Raw genomic sequence first — 21273 nt, forward strand, 5'->3', positions numbered from 1 at the left:
CCTCCTTCCTTAGGGGCATCAGAGTGGATTACAACATCTTACACACATAGGCAAACGTTCAATGCCTTTACAGTCATATACAGTGAAGACACACAAACAAAGGCAAAGGCTTCTCCTTTCATTTCCGGATTTTGGAAGCGGTGTGAATAGTAGTAATAATAATAATAATAATAATAATAATAATAATAATAATACACTTATTATTCCTTAGGGGACTCAGAATGGATTACATTTTAAACACATAGGAAAACATTCAATGCCTTTACAGTCATATACAATGAGACACATAAACACAAACAAAGGCAAAGGCTTCTCCTTTCATTTCCGGCTTCTGGAGGCCGTGCTCATATCTGGCTCCGAGGAGGAGCTTTTTTCCATTTTCAAGCCGAGGAGTCTGCGTTATCACCTCCTGGTTGTGTGGCCAGCAAGATTGCTTGCCTTTTCACTGCCGAAGCGGTACCTATTTATCTACTCGCATTTGCATGTTTTCAAACTTCTGGGTTGGCAGGAGCTGGAGCTGACGGATGGGAGCTCACCCCATCTCACGGATTTGAACTGCCAATAAGTCGGTAGTTCAGCAGCACAAGACTTATTTGCATGAAAATAAATCCCCTTTTAATTGTGTGTTGCAGGTCATTCGGGACATCCTGCTGATCGGCCACCGACAAGCCTTCGCGTGGGTGGACGAATGGTGCGGTAAGTCAGCCTTTTTGCTTGGTCCCAGTCGGGAAAACTCACAGGATGGATAGTGAGATAATTGCTCTTCTTGGGTCCCATTTCCCCCTTGGCCTCCCCATATTTCTCTGATCCCCTCCTGATTCTTCATTTCATTTGGATCCCAGAATATGAAGCTTTTATGTCGTCTCCATGGCCAACGCCATGCTCTTCCATCCTCTTCCATCCACTATTATTGTGCTATCGAAGGCTTTCATGGCTGAAATCACTAGGTTGCTGTGAGTTTTCCAGGCTATGTTCCAGAAGCATTCTCTCCTCACGTTTCACTCACATCTATGGCAGGCATCCTCAGAGGTTGTGAGGTCTGTTGGAAACTAGGCAAGTGGGGTTCATATTGATGGAAGAGATGGAGTTATAGTGTGGCTCGGACCCAGTTATACTATTAAGAAAAGTAGTTATTATTTTTGTAAATAAACATTTTGTAATTGTAAAGACTGAAGTCTGGATATTTGCCTCCTAAACTCTAAATTTTTTCCAACCACATGGCACTTCATGCTCTGATTGCTGTGAGCTGAATGCTCAACCATAAGTATTTTTGTAAATAAACATTTCGTAATTGTAAAGACTGAACTTTGGATATTTGCCTCCTAAACTCTAAATTCTTTCCAGCCACATGGCACTTCATGCTCTGATTGCTGTGAGCTGAATGCTCAACCATAAGTATTTCTGTAAATAAACATTTCGTAATTGTAAAGATTGAAGTCTGGATCTTTGCCTCCTAAACTCTAAATTCTTTCCAGCCACATGGCACTTCATGCTCTGATTGCTGTGAGCTGAATGCTCAACCATAAGTATTTTTGTAAATAAACATTTCGTAATTGTAAAGACTGAACTTTGGATATTTGCCTCCTAAACTCTAAACTCTTTCCATCCACATGGCACTTCATGCTCTGATTGCTGTGAGCTGAATGCTCAACCATAAGTATAAGTGTTTGTATTTTTGGATGCTCTGCTGTTTTTGGGTAAATTTCTCTAAATTAACAGCAAAAACTCTAACATATATATCCAGGGTGGAAGAAAGAACTCTGTCTGCTTGAGGCAAGTGTGCATGTTACACTTGGCTAACTTGATTAGCATTGAATGGCTTTGTAGCTTCAAAGCCTGGCTGCTTCCTACAGATAAGCCATTTAAGCATGTGGACCATTTCAACAGAAAAAAGGAAACAATGAAAACGAACAAAATCTGGTTACCAGTAGTAAAAAAAAATATCTAAAATCAGGACAGTAAATAAAGAGCAACATTCAGAAAACAGAGGAACAATCAGGGCCAGCTAACACTTCCTACCAAAGGATTCCCCCAGGCAAGAATAAATCAGGCTTTGACGCTGCAAGGCCATTCAATGCTAATCAAGGTCTCCAGTTGCAACATTCCCATTTGCCTCAAACAGATAAGATTACTTTCTCCCACCCTGGACATTATTCCACAGATATATATACCGTATATACTCGAGTATAAGCCGACCCGAATATAAGCCAAGGCACCTAATTTTACCACAAAAAACCTGGGAAAACATTGACTCCAGTATAAGCCGAGAGTGGTAAATTTCAGAAATAAAAACAGATACCAATAAAATTACATTAATTGAGGCATCAGTAGATTAAATGTTTTTGAATATTTACATAAAGCTCTAATTTAAGATAGGACTGTCCAACTCTGATCAAATCATTATTCTCATCTTCTTCAATGAAAATGTGCTTATGTATCCTTTTAATAATAATAATAATAATAATAATAGAGTAAAATAATACATGTAATAATAATAACAATAATAATAAATACAGGAAAATAGTACAAGTAATAATAAATAGAGTAAAATAATAAATGCAATAATAATAATAAGATCAGAGTGAAATAATAAATGTATTAATAATAATAATAATAATAGAGTAAAATAAATGTAATAGTAGCAACAATAATAGAGAAAAATAATAAATGTAACAATACCAATAATAATACAGAAAAATAATAAATGTACCATATGTTCTCGAGTATAAGCTGACCCAAATATAAGCCAACCAGGACCCTCACCCGCGTATAAGCCATGGGGGGCTTTTTCCGTCTTTAAAAAAGGGCTGAAAAACTAGGCTTATACTCGAGTATATACAGTACTAGCTGCACCCGGCCACGCGTTGCTGTGGCAAAGTGGTGGTGGTATTGGTTAAAAATTGTTGTGTAATTTTTATCTGACGTTATTTGCAATTTTTTATTAATTTTATTGTAAGTTATATTTTTATTTATTATATTCTATTATTTTCTTGTATTATTTTTAGTTATTTTCTGTTATTATAGTATTTTATTGTATTAATTTTTAGTGTTTTTTATTATCTTTTATTGGCTTGCTAGGAGACCAAGTGGGTGGAGCTTAGCCTTCTAACTGGCAGCAATTGGATAAAAGCAATTATTCCTCTCTCTCTAATTAGGACATTATTTTTCTTTTCTTTTTGTTGTATGAACCTAGAGGCGTGGATGATGGGTTGTGTTGTCAAATTTCGAGGTTGGGGGGCCTGTAGTTTCGTTGTTTTGTGGGTCGCCGTGATGCCATCACTCTTTTATATATATAGATATCAATTCCACTTAGCTAGTTTCCAACAGACCTCACAACCTCGGATGATGCCTGCCATAGATGTGGGTGAACGTCAGGAGAGAATGCTTCTGGAACACGGCCCGGAAAATTCAGCGATGCGATACGATTATTGACACGCACATTGACACTCAATCGGGATGCCAGGCAGGTTCGGTGGAGCACAGAATTATATCCATGTGTGTTTTCTTTAAATTCACTAGGTGCGTAAGTTATGATTTCATGGCTTCTTGGTCGGGCTATTATCTTCGTCCTTTGGACTCCAACTCTCACCATTCCGAACAGGCCCCTTCCTTTTCCCCCTCAGTTGCTTAAGCAATGTCCCGCTGGGTTGTTGTATGTCTTTCGGGCTGTGTGGCCATGTTCCAGAAGCATTCTCTCCTGACGTTTCGCCCACATCTATGGCAGGCATCCTCAGAGGTTGTGAGGTATGGAGAAAACTAAGCAAAGAGGTTAATATATATCTGTGGAAAGTCTAGGGTGAGAGAGGTCAGTGTGAATGTTGTGTAGTTAATCACTTTAATTAGCATTGAAAAGCTTATCTGCTGTCTTCTTCCTGCCTCTGGGGCATCCTTTGTTTAGAGGCGTTAACTGCCCTTGGTTGATTCATGTCTGGAAATCCTCTGTTTTCAGAGTATTGCTTTTTATTTACTGTTCTGATTTTTGAGTTTTGTAATACCGGTAGCCAGATTTTGTTCATTTTCATGGTTTCTTCCTTTCTGTTGAAGTTGTCCACATGCTTGTGGATTTCAATGGCTTCTCTGTGTAGTCTGACATGATAGTTGTTAGAATGGTCCAGCATTTTTGTGTTCTCAAATAGTATTCTGTGTCCAGGCTGGTTCATCAAATGCTCTGCTATGGCTGATTTCTCTGGTTGAATTAGTCTGCAGTGCCTTTCATGTTCTTTGACTCTTGTTTGGGCGCTGCGTTTGGTGGTCCCTATGTAGACTTGTCCACAGCTGCATGGTATCCGGTAGACTCCTGCAGAGGTGAGAGGATCCCTCTTGTCCTTCGCTGACCGTAGCATTTGTTGGATTTTCTTCGTGGGTCTGTAGATAGTTTGTAGGTTGTGCTTCTTCATCAGCTTCCCTATGCGGTCAGTAGTTCCCTTGATGTCTGGTAAGAACACCTTTCCTCTGGGTGGATCTTTGTCTTGACTCTCATGGCTTGTTCTTGGCCTTGCAGCTCTTCTGATGTCTGTGGTGGAGTCTCCATTGGCCTGGAGAGACCAGTTTAGGTGGTTGAGTTCACCTTGGAGGAGGTGAGGTTCGCAGATTCTTTGTGCACGGTCTGTCAGGGCTTTGATTGTGCTCCTTTTTTGACTTGGGTGATGGTTGGAGTTTTTATGAAGGTATCTATCTGTGTGTGTAGGTTTTCTGTAAGGATGCCCCAGAGGCAGGAAGAAGACAGCAGATAAGCTTTTCAATGCTAATTAAAGTGATTAACTACACAACATTCACACTGACCTCTCTCACCCTAGACTTTCCACAGATATATATTAACCTCTTTGCTTAGTTTTCTCCATACCTCACAACCTCTGAGGATGCCTGCCATAGATGTGGGCGAAACGTCAGGAGAGAATGCTTCTGGAACATGGCCACACAGCCCGAAAGACATACAACAACCCTGTGATCCCGGCCATGAAAGCCTTCGACAACACAATGTCCCGCTGTTTTCATCCAGTCTGAATTCAAGCCCCGGCCGTTTCCATCCCGGGCAACTCATGGCACGGGTGGCCGCTTGTTCTTTTCTCCTTGCCTCTCCTCTCTTCTCGTGCCTTCGCCTCCGTCCTTAACCCAGAGCTCTGCGTGTTACAGACATGTCCCTGGATGAGGTTCGTGCCTTCGAGACGCAGATGCACGTGGCCACAAACAAACACTTCAGCGGCCAGGAACCTTAGCCCGCCCCACCTGCCCAGCCCTGCCCAGGACTCCTGTTTTGTATGTATGTTCTGGGTTGGGGTTTGGCTTTCCTCTCCTCTCCTGAAATCACGAACCGCTGGCTTTTGCACTGCTTCTGCTCAAGCTTCCTTTGGACACAGATGGACTTTTTCTGGCCTCCGGGAAAATCCAGATCCCTCCCTCCCTCCCTTCCTTCCTCCCTTCCTTCCTTCCTTCCTTCCTTCCTTCCTTCCTTCCTTCCTTCCTTCCTTCTTCCCTGGTCCTTTCAAGGCCAGGGCTCACCCTCTGCTCTATCAGATTTTATATTATTTAGGTCATTTCTTATGTGAAAATGGATAAGTGTTTGTAAGAATCATGTCCTATCCATGTATGACCAGCAGCAATCAAGACACCTGCTAAAGACTGAGTGCTATTAATAGAGACTGAGTAAATCTTGAGTTAGTGAGGATACTAGTGAATGTGATGGTGATGGTGAATATGAAGGTAATGGTGATGATGATGGTTTTGCTGTTGGAGTGGAGCCGAAGAGAGTTTTGAAGACGGGGAGTTTGGAAACCAGAGAGTTTAAAAGGTTGGAGCTGAAGAATGCTTGAAGATAACATTTTGTTTGGCCAGTTGAAAGCTGCTGATAAAAGCCAAGGACTGTTATGTTTGGATATATTTTCATATAAATCTTTCTTTACTAAAAGACAGTTTGTTTTGGGTTTTTCTCCTTGGACGAAGGGTGCAGCTTCCGCTGAAGGGGTTGAATGTTTGGAACCCCAGTCTCTTCTCTGCCTTCGTATTCTGGCTAGAAAGTAGATAAAACAAAACGGTCCTTACGACGTCTCCTTAAGTGGGTTTCTGTGAGTTGTTCGGACTGTATGGCCATGCTCTAGAACAGTGATTCCCAAAGTGGGTGCTACCGCCCTCTGGTGGGCACTGCGGCAATCCAGGCGGGCAGTGATGGCACCTATTAGGACATGGGGCGGGGCCAGGGGAGGGGCGTGGCTTCTTCCCAAGAGCCTGAGACAGGGCTGAGCATCTATACCTCTCTTGAGGTGCCTATTAGGGCACAGAGGGCGGAGCTAGGGAAGGGGGCGGGGCCTCCTTCCAAGAGCCTGAGACAGGGCTGAGCATCTATACCTCTCCTGAGGTGCCTGTTAGGGCACAGAGGGCGGAGCTAGGGAAGGGGGCGGGGCCTCCTTCCAAGAGCCTGAGACAGGGCTGAGCATCTATACCTCTCCTGAGGTGCCTGTTAGGGCACAGAGGGCGGAGCTAGGGAAGGGGGCGGGGCCTCCTTCCAAGAGCCTGAGACAGGGCTGAGCATCTATACCTCTCCTGAGGTGCCTATTAGGGCACAGAGGGCGGAGCTAGGGAAGGGGGCGGGGCCTCCTTCCAAGAGCCTGAGACAGGGCTGAGCATCTATACCTCTCCTGAGGTGCCTGTTAGGGCACAGAGGGCGGAGCTAGGGAAGGGGGCGGGGCCTCCTTCCAAGAGCCTGAGACAGGGCTGAGCATCTATACCTCTCCTGAGGTGCCTGTTAGGACACAGAGGGCGGAGCTAGGGAAGGGGGCGGGGCCTCCTTCCAAGAGCCTGAGACAGGGCTGAGCATCTATACCTCTCCTGAGGTGCCTATTAGGGCACAGAGGGCGGAGCTAGGGAAGGGGGCGGGGCCTCCTTCCAAGAGCCTGAGACAGGGCTGAGCATCTATACCTCTCTTGAGTTGCCTGTTAGGGCACAGAGGGCGGAGCTAGGGAAGGGGGCGGGGCCTCCTTACAAGAGCCTGAGACAGGGCTGAGCATCTATACCTCTCCTGAGGTGCCTGTTAGGGCACAGAGGGCGGAGCTAGGGAAGGGGGCGGGGCCTCCTTCCAAGAGCCTGAGACAGGGCTGAGCATCTATACCTCTCCTGAGGTGCCTATTAGGGCACAGAGGGCGGAGCTAGGGAAGGGGGCGGGGCCTCCTTCCAAGAGCCTGAGACAGGGCTGAGCATCTATACCTCTCTTGAGTTGCCTGTTAGGGCACAGAGGGCGGAGCTAGGGAAGGGGGCGGGGCCTCCTTACAAGAGCCTGAGACAGGGCTGAGCATCTATACCTCTCCTGAGGTGCCTATTAGGGCACAGAGGGCAGAGCTAGGGAAGGGGGTGGGGCCTCCTTCCAAGAGCCTGAGACAGGGCTGAGCATCTATACCTCTCTTGAGGTGCCTATTAGGGCACAGAGGGCGGAGCTAGGGAAGGGGGCGGGGCCTCCTTCCAAGAGCCTGAGACAGGGCTGAGCATCTATACCTCTCCTGAGGTGCCTGTTAGGGCACAGAGGGCGGAGCTAGGGAAGGGGGCGGGACCTCCTTCCAAGAGCCTGAGACAGGGCTGAGCATCTATACCTCTCCTGAGGTGCCTATTAGGGCACAGAGGGCGGAGCTAGGGAAGGGGGCGGGGCCTCCTTCCAAGAGCCTGAGACAGGGCTGAGCATCTATACCTCTCCTGAGGTGCCTGTTAGGGCACAGAGGGCGGAGCTAGGGAAGGGGGCGGGGCCTCCTTCCAAGAGCCTGAGACAGGGCTGAGCATCTATACCTCTCCTGAGGTGCCTGTTAGGGCACAGAGGGCGGAGCTAGGGAAGGGGGCGGGGCCTCCTTCCAAGAGCCTGAGACAGGGCTGAGCATCTATACCTCTCCTGAGGTGCCTATTAGGGCACAGAGGGCGGAGCTAGGGAAGGGGGCGGGGCCTCCTTCCAAGAGCCTGAGACAGGGCTGAGCATCTATACCTCTCTTGAGTTGCCTGTTAGGGCACAGAGGGCGGAGCTAGGGAAGGGGGCGGGGCCTCCTTACAAGAGCCTGAGACAGGGCTGAGCATCTATACCTCTCCTGAGGTGCCTGTTAGGGCACAGAGGGCGGAGCTAGGGAAGGGGGCGGGGCCTCCTTCCAAGAGCCTGAGACAGGGCTGAGCATCTATACCTCTCCTGAGGTGCCTATTAGGGCACAGAGGGCGGAGCTAGGGAAGGGGGCGGGGCCTCCTTCCAAGAGCCTGAGACAGGGCTGAGCATCTATACCTCTCTTGAGTTGCCTGTTAGGGCACAGAGGGCGGAGCTAGGGAAGGGGGCGGGGCCTCCTTACAAGAGCCTGAGACAGGGCTGAGCATCTATACCTCTCCTGAGGTGCCTATTAGGGCACAGAGGGCAGAGCTAGGGAAGGGGGTGGGGCCTCCTTCCAAGAGCCTGAGACAGGGCTGAGCTTCTATACCTCTCTTGAGGTGCCTATTAGGGCACAGAGGGCGGAGCTAGGGAAGGGGGCGGGGCCTCCTTCCAAGAGCCTGAGACAGGGCTGAGCATCTATACCTCTCCTGAGGTGCCTGTTAGGGCACAGAGGGCGGAGCTAGGGAAGGGGGCGGGGCCTCCTTCCAAGAGCCTGAGACAGGGCTGAGCATCTATACCTCTCCTGAGGTGCCTATTAGGGCACAGAGGGCGGAGCTAGGGAAGGGGGCGGGGCCTCCTTCCAAGAGCCTGAGACAGGGCTGAGCATCTATACCTCTCCTGAGGTGCCTGTTAGGGCACAGAGGGCGGAGCTAGGGAAGGGGGCGGGGCCTCCTTCCAAGAGCCTGAGACAGGGCTGAGCATCTATACCTCTCCTGAGGTGCCTGTTAGGACACAGAGGGCGGAGCTAGGGGTGGGGGCGGGGCCTCCTTCCAAGAGCCTGAGACAGGGCTGAGCATCTATACCTCTCCTGAGGTGCCTATTAGGGCACAGAGGGCGGAGCTAGGGAAGGGGGCGGGGCCTCCTTCCAAGAGCCTGAGACAGGGCTGAGCATCTATACCTCTCCTGAGGTGCCTATTAGGGCACAGAGGGCGGAGCTAGGGAAGGGGGCGGGGCCTCCTTCCAAGAGCCTGAGACAGGGCTGAGCATCTATACCTCTCCTGAGGTGCCTATTAGGGCACAGAGGGCAGAGCTAGGGAAGGGGGCGGGGCCTCCTTCCAAGAGCCTGAGACAGGGCTGAGCATCTATACCTCTCCTGAGGTGCCTGTTAGGGCACAGAGGGCGGAGCTAGGGAAGGGGGCGGGGCCTCCTTCCAAGAGCCTGAGACAGGGCTGAGCATCTATACCTCTCCTGAGGTGCCTATTAGGGCACAGAGGGCAGAGCTAGGGAAGGGGGCGGGGCCTCCTTCCAAGAGCCTGAGACAGGGCTGAGCATCTATACCTCTCCTGAGGTGCCTGTTAGGGCACAGAGGGCGGAGCTAGGGAAGGGGGCGGGGCCTCCTTCCAAGAGCCTGAGACAGGGCTGAGCATCTATACCTCTCCTGAGGTGCCTGTTAGGGCACAGAGGGCGGAGCTAGGGAAGGGGGCGGGGCCTCCTTCCAAGAGCCTGAGACAGGGCTGAGCATCTATACCTCTCCTGAGGTGCCTATTAGGGCACAGAGGGCGGAGCTAGGGAAGGGGGCGGGGCCTCCTTCCAAGAGCCTGAGACAGGGCTGAGCATCTATACCTCTCCTGAGGTGCCTGTTAGGGCACAGAGGGCGGAGCTAGGGAAGGGGGCGGGGCCTCCTTCCAAGAGCCTGAGACAGGGCTGAGCATCTATACCTCTCCTGAGGTGCCTGTTAGGGCACAGAGGGCGGAGCTAGGGAAGGGGGCGGGGCCTCCTTCCAAGAGCCTGAGACAGGGCTGAGCATCTATACCTCTCCTGAGGTGCCTATTAGGGCACAGAGGGCGGAGCTAGGGAAGGGGGCGGGGCCTCCTTCCAAGAGCCTGAGACAGGGCTGAGCATCTATACCTCTCCTGAGGTGCCTATTAGGGCACAGAGGGCGGAGCTAGGGAAGGGGGCGGGGCCTCCTTCCAAGAGCCTGAGACAGGGCTGAGCATCTATACCTCTCCTGAGGTGCCTATTAGGGCACAGAGGGCGGAGCTAGGGAAGGGGGCGGGGCCTCCTTCCAAGAGCCTGAGACAGGGCTGAGCATCTATACCTCTCCTGAGGTGCCTGTTAGGGCACAGAGGGCGGAGCTATGGAAGGGGGCGGGGCCTCCTTCCAAGAGCCTGAGACAGGGCTGAGCATCTATACCTCTCCTGAGGTGCCTATTAGGGCACAGAGGGCGGAGCTAGGGAAGGGGGCGGGGCCTCCTTCCAAGAGCCTGAGACAGGGCTGAGCATCTATACCTCTCCTGAGGTGCCTATTAGGGCACAGAGGGCGGAGCTAGGGAAGGGGGCGGGGCCTCCTTCCAAGAGCCTGAGACAGGGCTGAGCATCTATACCTCTCCTGAGGTGCCTGTTAGGGCACAGAGGGCGGAGCTAGGGAAGGGGGCGGGGCCTCCTTCCAAGAGCCTGAGACAGGGCTGAGCATCTATACCTCTCCTGAGGTGCCTGTTAGGACACAGAGGGCGGAGCTAGGGAAGGGGGCGGGGCCTCCTTCCAAGAGCCTGAGACAGGGCTGAGCATCTATACCTCTCCTGAGGTGCCTATTAGGGCACAGAGGGCGGAGCTAGGGAAGGGGGTGGGGCCTCCTTCCAAGAGCCTGAGACAGGGCTGAGCATCTATACCTCTCCTGAGGTGCCTGTTAGGGCACAGAGGGCGGAGCTAGGGAAGGGGGCGGGGCCTCCTTCCAAGAGCCTGAGACAGGGCTGAGCATCTATACCTCTCCTGAGGTGCCTATTAGGGCACAGAGGGCGGAGCTAGGGAAGGGGGCGGGGCCTCCTTCCAAGAGCCTGAGACAGGGCTGAGCATCTATACCTCTCCTGAGGTGCCTATTAGGGCACAGAGGGCGGAGTTAGGGAAGGGGGCGGGGCCTCCTTCCAAGAGCCTGAGACAGGGCTGAGCATCTATACCTCTCCTGAGGTGCCTATTAGGGCACAGAGGGCGGAGCTAGGGAAGGGGGCGGGGCCTCCTTCCAAGAGCCTGAGACAGGGCTGAGCATCTATACCTCTCCTGAGGTGCCTGTTAGGGCACAGAGGGCGGAGCTAGGGAAGGGGGCGGGGCCTCCTTCCAAGAGCCTGAGACAGGGCTGAACATCTATACCTCTCCTGAGGTGCCTATTAGGGCACAGAGGGCGGAGCTAGGGAAGGGGGCGGGGCCTCCTTCCAAGAGCCTGAGACAGGGCTGAGCATCTATACCTCTCCTGAGGTGCCTGTTAGGGCACAGAGGGCGGAGCTAGGGAAGGGGGCGGGGCCTCCTTCCAAGAGCCTGAGACAGGGCTGAGCATCTATACCTCTCTTGAGGTGCCTATTAGGGCACAGAGGGCGGAGCTAGGGAAGGGGGCGAGGCCTCCTTCCAAGAGCCTGAGACAGGGCTGAGCATCTATACCTCTCCTGAGGTGCCTATTAGGGCACAGAGGGCGGAGCTAGGGAAGGGGGTGGGGCCTCCTTACAAGAGCCTGAGACAGGGCTGAGCATCTATACCTCTCTTGAGGTGCCTGTTAGGACACAGAGGGCGGAGCTAGGGAAGGGGGCGGGGCCTCCTTACAAGAGCCTGAGACAGGGCTGAGCATCTATACCTCTCCTGAGGCGCCTGTTGGGACGCAGAGGGCGGAGCTAGGGAAGGGGGCGGGGCCTCCTTACAAGAGCCTGAGACAGGGCTGAGCATCTATACCTCTCTTGAGGTGCCTGTTAGGGCACAGAGGGCGGAGCTAGGGAAGGGGGCGGGGCCTCCTTACAAGAGCCTGAGACAGGGCTGAGCATCTATACCTCTCCTGAGGTGCCTGATAGGGCACAGAGGGCGGAGCTAGGGAAGGGGGCGGGGCCTCCTTCCAAGAGCCTGAGACAGGGCTGAGCATCTATACCTCTCCTGAGGTGCCTGATAGGGCACAGAGGGCGGAGCTAGGGAAGGGGGCGGGGCCTCCTTACAAGAGCCTGAGACAGGGCTGCGCCTTTATATCTCTCCTGAGGTGCCTTTTAGGACTAAAGGGCGGGGCTAGGGGTGGGGGCGGGGCCTCTTCCCAAGAGTGTGAGACAGGGCTGAGCCTCTATATCTCCCCTGAGAGGCCTTTTAGGACTAAAGGGCGGGGCTAGGGATGGGGGCGGGGCCTCTTCCAAAGAGCGTGAGACAGGGCTGAGCCTTTATAACTCTCCTGAGAGGCCTTTTAGGACTAAAAGTATGTATGTGTCATACAATGTCTTTGTGTCAATAATAATAATAATAATAATAATAATAATAATAATAATAATAATAGTCCTAGACACTTGGGAAGTGTCCAACGTGAGATCCAATGCCACAGCCAGAAGAGTGTCTGCTGTGGACTCATCTTGTTGTGTTTCTAATAATAATAATAATAATAATAATAATAATAATAATAATAATAATACAGTGCTAGACACTTGGGAAGTGTCTGACGTGAGATCCGATACAACAGCCAGAAGAGTGTCTGCTGTGGACTCATCTTGTTGTGTTTCTAATAATAATAATAATAATAATAATAATAATAATGATGATGATGATGATGATGATGATGATGTGTTGTCGAAAGCTTTTATGGCCGGGATCACAGGGTTGTTGTATGTCTTTCGGGCCGTGTGGCCATGTTCCAGAAGTATACTCTCCTAACGTTTTGCCGACACCTATGGCAGGCATCCTCAGAGGTTGTGAGGCATGGAGAGACTAGGCAAGGAAGGTCAATATATATCTGTGGAGAGTCCAGGGTGTGACAAGAGTCCTTTGTCAGTTGGAAGCCAGTGCTAATGTTGCAATTAATCACCCTAATTAGCATTGGAAAGATTTTTCTCTTGCCTGGGGGGCATCCTTTGTTCAGAGTCATTAGCCGTCCTTGGGGCTCCTCTGCCCTCAGAGTGCTGCTCCTTATTTACTGTTCTGATTTTTGATTTTTTTAATACTGGTAGCTAGATTTTGTTCATTTTCATGGTTTCCTCCTTTCTGTTGGAAGTTGTCCACATGCTTGTGGATTTCAATGATGATGATGATGATGGTTTTGGGGATGCTGTTGTTCCCAGAGTCCCCCAACCAGTATGGCTCTTCCGCACCCGCCTCACCCCATTCAGAGTCAATCTACCCAAGTTGTGGGTCGCAAGGGAAGTATCTGACCGTGACCCGCTCCCTTTGACTTTCTCCCCCAGGGATGACGATGGACGAGGTGCGCCGATACGAGCGGGAGACGCAGGAAGCCACCAACGAGATCGTGGGGCCGGTGGCGCCGGCCGTGGCCATTGCCGAGGTGGGGCTGCTCCCCTCCAGCGCCCCCTCCACGCCCCTCGGCGGCGGCGAAGCGCCGGACTTCCTCCTCAGCATCCCCAAGGACCGGCCGAGGAAGAAGTCGGCGCCCGAGATGCTCTCGCTGCCGGTGCTTCGGGAGAGGGCCAACGCGGAGTGAGCACCCTCCTTCCAAGCGGATTTCGGAATCGTTTTGATGCCCTTTTCGGACCTCCGTCCCCCATTAAAAGGACCAAGAAAAGAGGGTATTTTCCCAAGCTGCCAGTTTTGGACTCCAATTTTCCACAATTCCCACAACACCTGGAGATGCCGAAGTTGGCCCATGCTTGGTTTAAGCAGTCCAACATCTGTGTCGTTGACGAATTTCATGGCCGGAATTACTGCCTTGCTCTGAGTTTTCCAGGCTGTGTGGCCATGTTCCAGAAGCATTCTCTACTGACGTTTCACCCACATCTATGGCAGGCATCCTCAGAGGTTGTGAGGCATGGATGAACTAAGTAAGGAAAGGAAAGAATATATATCTGTGGAGAGTCCAGGGTGTGACAAGAGTCCTTTGTCAGAGTTGTTGTATGTCTTTCGGGCTGTGTGGCCATGTTCCAGAAGCATTCTCTCCTGACGTTTCACCCACATCTATGGCAGGCATCCTCAGAGGTTGTGAGGCATGGATGAACTAAGTAAGGAAAGGAAAGAATATGTATCTGTGGAGAGTCCAGGGTGTGACAAGAGTCCTTTGTCAGAGTTGTTGTATGTCTTTCGGGCTGTGTGGCCATGTTCCAGAAGCATTCTCTCCTGACGTTTCACCCACATCTATGGCAGGCATCCTCAGAGGTTGTGAGGCATGGATGAACTAAGTAAGGAAAGGAAAGAATATATATCTGTGGAGAGTCCAGGGTGTGACCAGAGTCCTTTGTCAGAGTTGTTGTGTGTCTTTCGGGCTGTGTGGCCATGTTCCAGAAGTATTCTCTCCTGACGTTTCACCCACATCTATGGCAGGCATCCTCAGAGGTTGTGAGGACTGTTGGAAACGAGGCAAGTGGGGTTTATATTGTTGGGCGAGATGGATTTATAGTGTAGCTCGGACCCGGTTCTTTACTATTCAGAAATGTACAGTAGAGTCTCACTTATCCAAGCTAAACGCGCTGGCTTTTAACTAGAGCTTTTGATTTATGTTAATTTTATCAATATTTGTATGTATGTGTTTTTATCCTTTACAATTTAGCTTGTAAATCACCTAGAGCATCTTGGTTGGAGGGCGATTAATAAGTAATTAAATGATGATGATAGTGATATAATAATAATAATAATAATAATAATAATAATAATAATAATAATAATATTAAGTTTATTTGTATCCCGCCTCCATCTCCCCCGAAGGGGACTCGGGGCGGCTTACAGCAAAATCAAAATACAAACAATGATAAAATATAAAACATCAGGACAAAAACAAAAACCAATAAAAATATACACAATAAGTTAAAAAACACAACGCAGAATTAAAACATCAGGTTAAAAACAATGAGGTTGCAATAGTGGATAAGCAAAGTGTACGGTGCACATTATGGGGAACAAATTCATAAATAGATAAAGTGCATTAGAATCATTTAAAGTCACATTAGGTATGGTAGGGAGGAGTCCTGAGTAATATCAAATACACAGTAATTCTATGTAGATTATAAAATGATATGAAAATGATGATAAGCGAATATCTTGGATAATAAGGAGGGATTAAGGAAAAGCCTATTAAACATCAAATTAGGTTATGATTTTACAAATTAAGCACCAAAGCATCAGGTTATACAACAAATTTGACAAAAAAGTAGTTCAATACACAGTAATGTTATGTTGTAATTACTGTATTTACGAATTTAGCACCAAAATATCATGATATATTGTAAACATTGACTACAAAAATGCATTGGATAATCCAGAACCTTGGATAAGCGAGTCTTGGATAAGTGAGACTCTACTGTAGTTATTATTTTTGGAATTGTAAAGGTTGGACTCTGGATCTTTGCCTCCTAAGCTCTAAATTCATTCCAGCCACATGGCACTTCATGCTCTGATTGCTGTGACCTCAATGCTCAACCATATCCTGTGTTTGTATTTTTGGATGCTGTTTTTGGGTAGTTTTCCCTGACTTAACAGCAAAAACAGTAATATATATATCCAGGGTGGGAAAAAGAACTCTTTTCTGCTTGAGGCAAGTGTGAATGGTGCAATAGGCCACCTTGATTAGCATTGAATGGCCTTGTAGCTTCAAAGCCTGGCTGCTGCTTACAGAGGAGCCATTGAAATCCGCAAGCATGTGGATCGTTTAACCCTTCCTTGCCTAGTTTATCCATGCCTCACAACCTCTGAGGATGCCTGCCATAGATGTGGGCGAAACGTCAGGAGAGAATGCTTCTGGAACATGGCCAGACAGTCCGTAAAACTCACAGCAACCCAAGTCCAACCTGTATATAGAGGTTTGTAACACAGGGCCACTGTATCTGCGAATGCCACTCTCCCTTTTCCTGTTGTCTGTTCGGCTGAGGAGGGGGCTGTCAATTCACTGGGACCGATTTCGTTTGGACCAGTTTACTAAGACTGTTACACCCGTTTTGAAGCTATTGTTTTTCAACTGAATTAAGTCCGTAGAAGGGTTACAGACTTATAGACTCACGTGGCCCTTTAGAAGATACACTGCAACTCCCATGAGCCTTCATCACTGGCTGAAGCAAAGGACCCCTGATCTAGACGCTCTCATAAGACCGTAGGTAAGCAAAGAGACCTCCAAAGACCATGTAGATGGTCTCATAAGACCGTAGGTAAAGAAAGGGACCCTCAAAGGCCATCTAGATGATCTCTTAAGGCCATCAGAAGACCATAGATAACGAAAGGGACCTCAGAGATCATCTAGATGGTTTCATAAGACCAAAGGTAAGGAAAGGAACCCTCAAAGGCCATCTAGATGATCCCATCAGATGGCTTTTGGAAGTCACTTTCCTTACCTATGATTTTATGAGATCATCTAGATGGCCTTTGAGGGTCCCTTTCCTTACCTATGGCCTTATGAGACCATCTCGATGGCTTTTGGAGGTTACTTTCCTTAACTATGGTCCTATGAGACCGCCTAGAAGGCCTTTGAGGGTCCCTTTACTTATCTATGGTCTTCTGATGGCCTGGTGAGATCTAGATGGCCTTTGAGGGCCCCTTTCCTTACCTATGGCCTTATGTGACCATCTAGATGGTCTTGGGAGGTCTCTCTGCTTACCTATGGTTTTATGAGATCGTCTAGATGGTCTTTGGAGGTCTCTTTGCTTACCTATGGTCTTATGAGACCATCTAGATGGCCTTTGGAGGTCCCTTTCCTTACCTATGGTCTTATGAGACCATCTAGATGGTCTTTAGAGGTCTCTTTACTTACCTATGGTCTTATGAGGCCATCTAGATAGTCTTTGGAGGTCTCATATGGTCTTATGAGATCGTCTAGATCAGGAGTCCCCAAACTAAGGCCCTCCAAGGTCATTGACCTGGCCTTTGTCCTAAACTTTAGACTTAGGGTTGACCTAAGTCTGAAACGACTTGAAAGTCGGTACAGAATGCCATTCAAAGCAACCTGGGTTGCTCAGTCAGTCTGAAGCAGCAACCAAGCAATGAGTTAGGACTAGCTGGTGGAAGAGACTCCTCAAGACCTCAAAGCCCAACTAATGATTGAATGTGGCTCTTCTGGGCTCGGGGTCTGCTAACCCACCCATCTTGGTAGCTATTCCGGCCCTATTTTCTTCCTCGGTGCCTTTGGAAAGAGGGCCATCCTACTGCTGGACGCCATCAGGAGGCCTGTCGTAGTTGCTGTTGCAATTTGCCTTGCAGAAAAACATAAATGCACCTCCTGCCCGTGAAGGTGGGCAGCATCCTCGACTCCTCAGCCATCATCCTCTTTGATCTTATTGGGGTTTTTCTGACCCAGTTTGTACAAGCACAATTTGGATTTGCACTGTTTTGTCATACAAAGTGATCCCTGCCCTCCTGCTCCTGTCAGTCTCCTGTCAAGTTCCGGGTGTACATAGTAAACAGTAGGCATGTCCAATTGATGAAAAAATGTTTCAATTCTCGTTTCTAAAGTAGGGGGCGCTGGCACTTCGATATAGAAAGTATTTCCGATTTTTTCACCCAAAAATCTCGGATATTTCCGAAAATTCGTATTGATTCTAAATGTTTCTAAAATGGCAGGTGCGCATGCGCAATCACCAAAAAAAGGAACCTGGGGGGAGGGAGGGACTTTTACAGGGCTCTCCCGCCCTCATTTCTTGAGCTATCCTCATCAAATTTGCAATGCCCTTGCAAGTTGTGCAAAGATACTTTGAAAACTAGAAATTCCCTTGCTATATTTGTAAGCAAGAAGGACACTGGAAATCAAATTTTTTTGCGGGGGGGGGGGGCGGGGGGGGAATTAACGAAACATTAAGAGACAATTAGAGAATGGGCCAACAATGGTTCGAATTACATTGCTGGTTGCGCTGTGAGACAATGTCTCGGAATGCGTATCAAAAAGCGAGAACAATCCGAAATAAATCCGATATACGATTCAAAACGATTTTTTGGACATGTCTAGTAAACAGTAGTGAAACTTGGGGAGAACTTTTTTTTTCTTTCTCTGCCGTTTTGTGGATAAGAGAGTGGGGAGGGAGAGGGAGGAGATAAGTAAACATGAAATCACATGGGTTAAAAATCATCTCCATGAATGTGAACGGGTTGAATAACTGTATAACAAGGAAACGGGTTTTTCACTTCTTATATAAAAATAAGGTGGACATAACTTGTATTCAGGAATCCCACTTTGTATCCACTGTTTCTCTTTGCTATCAGTTGCTTTTGTGACTGGTTGCAACTCTCCTGCTCCCCGTTTGCATCTTCGTGCGCAGAAATTATCAGAGTATTTGCAGGGCAGCAGTAGTTGGATGGAAGCAGTGGAGCGCAGAACGAAGAGACACTCTGAGAGTTGGTAAAACTATTTACAAAGTTTGACTGTATGCAGCAGTAATCAACACAGACAACAGACGAACACAGGACTGCTCCGTTCTCCAACAGAACGTGACCCGAACTCTAGGCAGACAGAACTCAACTGAACTGACGCAAAGACAAAGACTGCACAAAGACTTGTGTCTGGATACTCCCTAGTTCCAGCCACACATCAAGATCATCATAGCTTCTTGGCAATTAACTCTTTCCACACTATGGTACATTCTGGATGATGTGGAAGGTATCGAACATTTCTTGATTGACTGCCCAGCATATGCTGAACTTCGACACAGATATTTACATCCATTACTATCTAATTTTAGGTCCCCCAACAGAAATGATCTTCTGAGAGTCCTCTTGCAAGGACAAGAAAGATCCACCATAATCAGAGTCAGCCTTTTTATCCCAAAAGCTATCAAAAAAAGAGCACATTTCCTGAAAGAATCAGGAAAATAATATTTTGACGGCAAACAGAAGGTCAGCTGCTGTCCTCCCATCCTTTTTGCCTTGTTTTTATTTATGTTGCACTTTGAAATGGTCATATGACTGGTCAAACAAATAAATTATTATATTATTATTAACTGAACTGACGTAATCGATATGCACAAACACTTGTCCAACCACTCAGCAGAGACAGAGTGACAATTTACTATTTAATATATGACTCTGAACTTGAAAATCAGCTTCTGTTTCTCATTTTGCAATGGACGGTTTACAATTGGCTTCCCACTCACAATGTATAGACTTGGCTGTGGCAATGAAATTCAGTATTTGACCACTAGCCCTGAATACATTGAAGACCTCTAGTTCCATTGTATTATTATTAACTGAACTGACGTAATCGATATGCACAAACACTTGTGTCTGGATACTCCCTAGTTCCAGCCACACATCAAGGTCATCATAGCTTCTTGGCAATTAATTCTTTCCACACTATGGTACATTCTGGATGATGTGGAAGATATCGAACATTTCTTGATTGACTGCCCAGCATATGCTGAACTTCGACACAGATATTTACATCCATTACTATCTAATTTTAGGTCCCCCAACAGAAATGATCTTCTGAGAGTCCTCTTGCAAGGACAAGAAAGATCCACCATAATCAGAGTCAGCCTTTTTATCCCAAAAGCTATCAAAAAAAGAGCACCTTTCCTGAAAGAATCAGGAAAATAATATTTTGACGGCAAACAGAAGGTCAGCTGCTGTCCTCCCATCCTTTTTGCCTTGTTTTTATTTATGTTGCACTTTGAAATGGTCATATGACTGGTCAAACAAATAAATTATTATATTATTATTAACTGAACTGACGTAATCGATATGCACAAACACTTGTGTCTGGATACTCCCTAGTTCCAGCCACACATCAAGGTCATCATAGCTTCTTGGCAATGAACTCTTTCCACACTATGGTACATTCTGGATGATGCAATCAGTTGCAATACAAGCATGGCACAAATTGCATTTAAAAACACTTATCAATACACAAATCCCACATTAACAGAAATGGCAGGAGAGGCACGCCATCGAACCCGAGCAGAGACGTGCGCTCAGCCCTGATGGCTGCTCTCCTTTGCAAATGCTTTGGCTCGCCAAGGTCACGAGCATTTTGGAGCGTTGCCTATATGTCATTCAGCGCAATCTCCATCGGGACTCTTATAAGAGGCAAAGGCAGCGACAGATGGTGCCAAGGAAGCGCCTCGGGTGATAAGACGTTTTAATGATCTCTTAGCACACTGTCCACACACATTTTCCAGCGAAAGCTGCAAGGAACAAGGCCCTGAAGGTCACTTTCTACCCATCGGACGATGGGACGATTTGAAAATTGCACATTTCTTTCTGCATTCCTGTTTCCTTGAGTTTCAGAGGTGAACGGGAACCCGTTCTGATCTAGCGCATGAGCCCTTGGGTTACATGTATTTCAAGGGAGGGTGGAGCTGGGCAGATGTAAATAATTTGGGATCTGTGTAGCAACAATACTATATGTTTTGGTTTTTTTAAAAAAATAATAAAATAAAAATAAAGATGGTTTCTCCTTGGAAATATCCTTGTGTTGTGTTGTGGGATTGGCATTGACGTGGCCAAAGGCCATGACAGTGGTTCTCAACCTTCCTAATGCCGCGACCTCTGAATACAGTTCCTCATGTTGTGGTGATAAGCCAATCATAAAATTATTTTCCTTGCTACTTTATAAATGTAATTTTGCAACTACAGTAGAGTCTCACTTATCCAAGCTAAACGGGCCGGCAGAAGCTTGGATAAGCGAATATCTTGGATAATAAGGAGAGATTAAGAAAAAGCTTATGAAACATCAAATCAGGTTATGATTTTACAAATTAAGCACCAAAACATCATGTTGTACAACACATTTGACAGAAAAAGTAGTTCAATACACAGTAATGCTATGTAGTAATTACTGTATTTACGAATTTAGCACCAAAATATCATGATATATTGAAAACATTGACTACAAAAATGCATGTCCTAATAGGTGCCATCATCACCCTCCTGGATTGCTGAGGCGCCCACCAGGGGGCGGTAGCGCCCATTTTGGGAATTACTGATGTAATACAATATTATACTAATAATAATATAATATAATACTATTAATTACTGTATATACTCGAGTATAAGCCTAGTTTTTCAGCCCTTTTTTAGGACTAAAAAAGCCCCCCTCGGCTTATACTCGGGTGAGCGTATATAAGCCTGGTTGGCTTATATTTGGGTCAGCTTATACTCGAGAATATATGGTACATTTATTATTTTTCTCTATTATTATTGGTATTATTACATTTATTATTTTTCTCTATTACAGTAGAGTCTCACTTATCCAAGCTAAATGGGCCGGCAGAACCTTGGATAAGTGAATATTAGGTTATGATTTTACAAATTAAGCACCAAAACATCATGTTATACAACACATTTGACAGAAAAAGAAGTTCA

The 21273-nt window shown here is 47.6% G+C and overlaps 1 protein-coding gene across 1 annotated transcript in view; it reads left to right on the top strand.

Annotated features, from left to right (window-relative positions):
• LOC100557062 (cytoplasmic phosphatidylinositol transfer protein 1) overlaps window positions 1-20361 on the top strand; it is an 81567-nt gene extending 61206 nt beyond the window's left edge. Inside the window, exons 9-10 of the mRNA XM_062964622.1 lie at window positions 633-696; window positions 13236-20361. Of these exons, the coding sequence (XP_062820692.1) occupies window positions 633-696; window positions 13236-13489 (318 nt within the window). The 3' untranslated portion in view covers window positions 13490-20361. The remainder of the gene's footprint in view (window positions 1-632; window positions 697-13235) is intronic.
• The last annotated feature ends 912 nt before the right edge of the window (window positions 20362-21273 follow it).

This window comes from Anolis carolinensis, unplaced genomic scaffold (genome assembly GCF_035594765.1).
Source record: "Anolis carolinensis isolate JA03-04 unplaced genomic scaffold, rAnoCar3.1.pri scaffold_13, whole genome shotgun sequence".
In the NCBI taxonomy this organism is placed as follows: domain Eukaryota; kingdom Metazoa; phylum Chordata; class Lepidosauria; order Squamata; family Dactyloidae; genus Anolis; species Anolis carolinensis.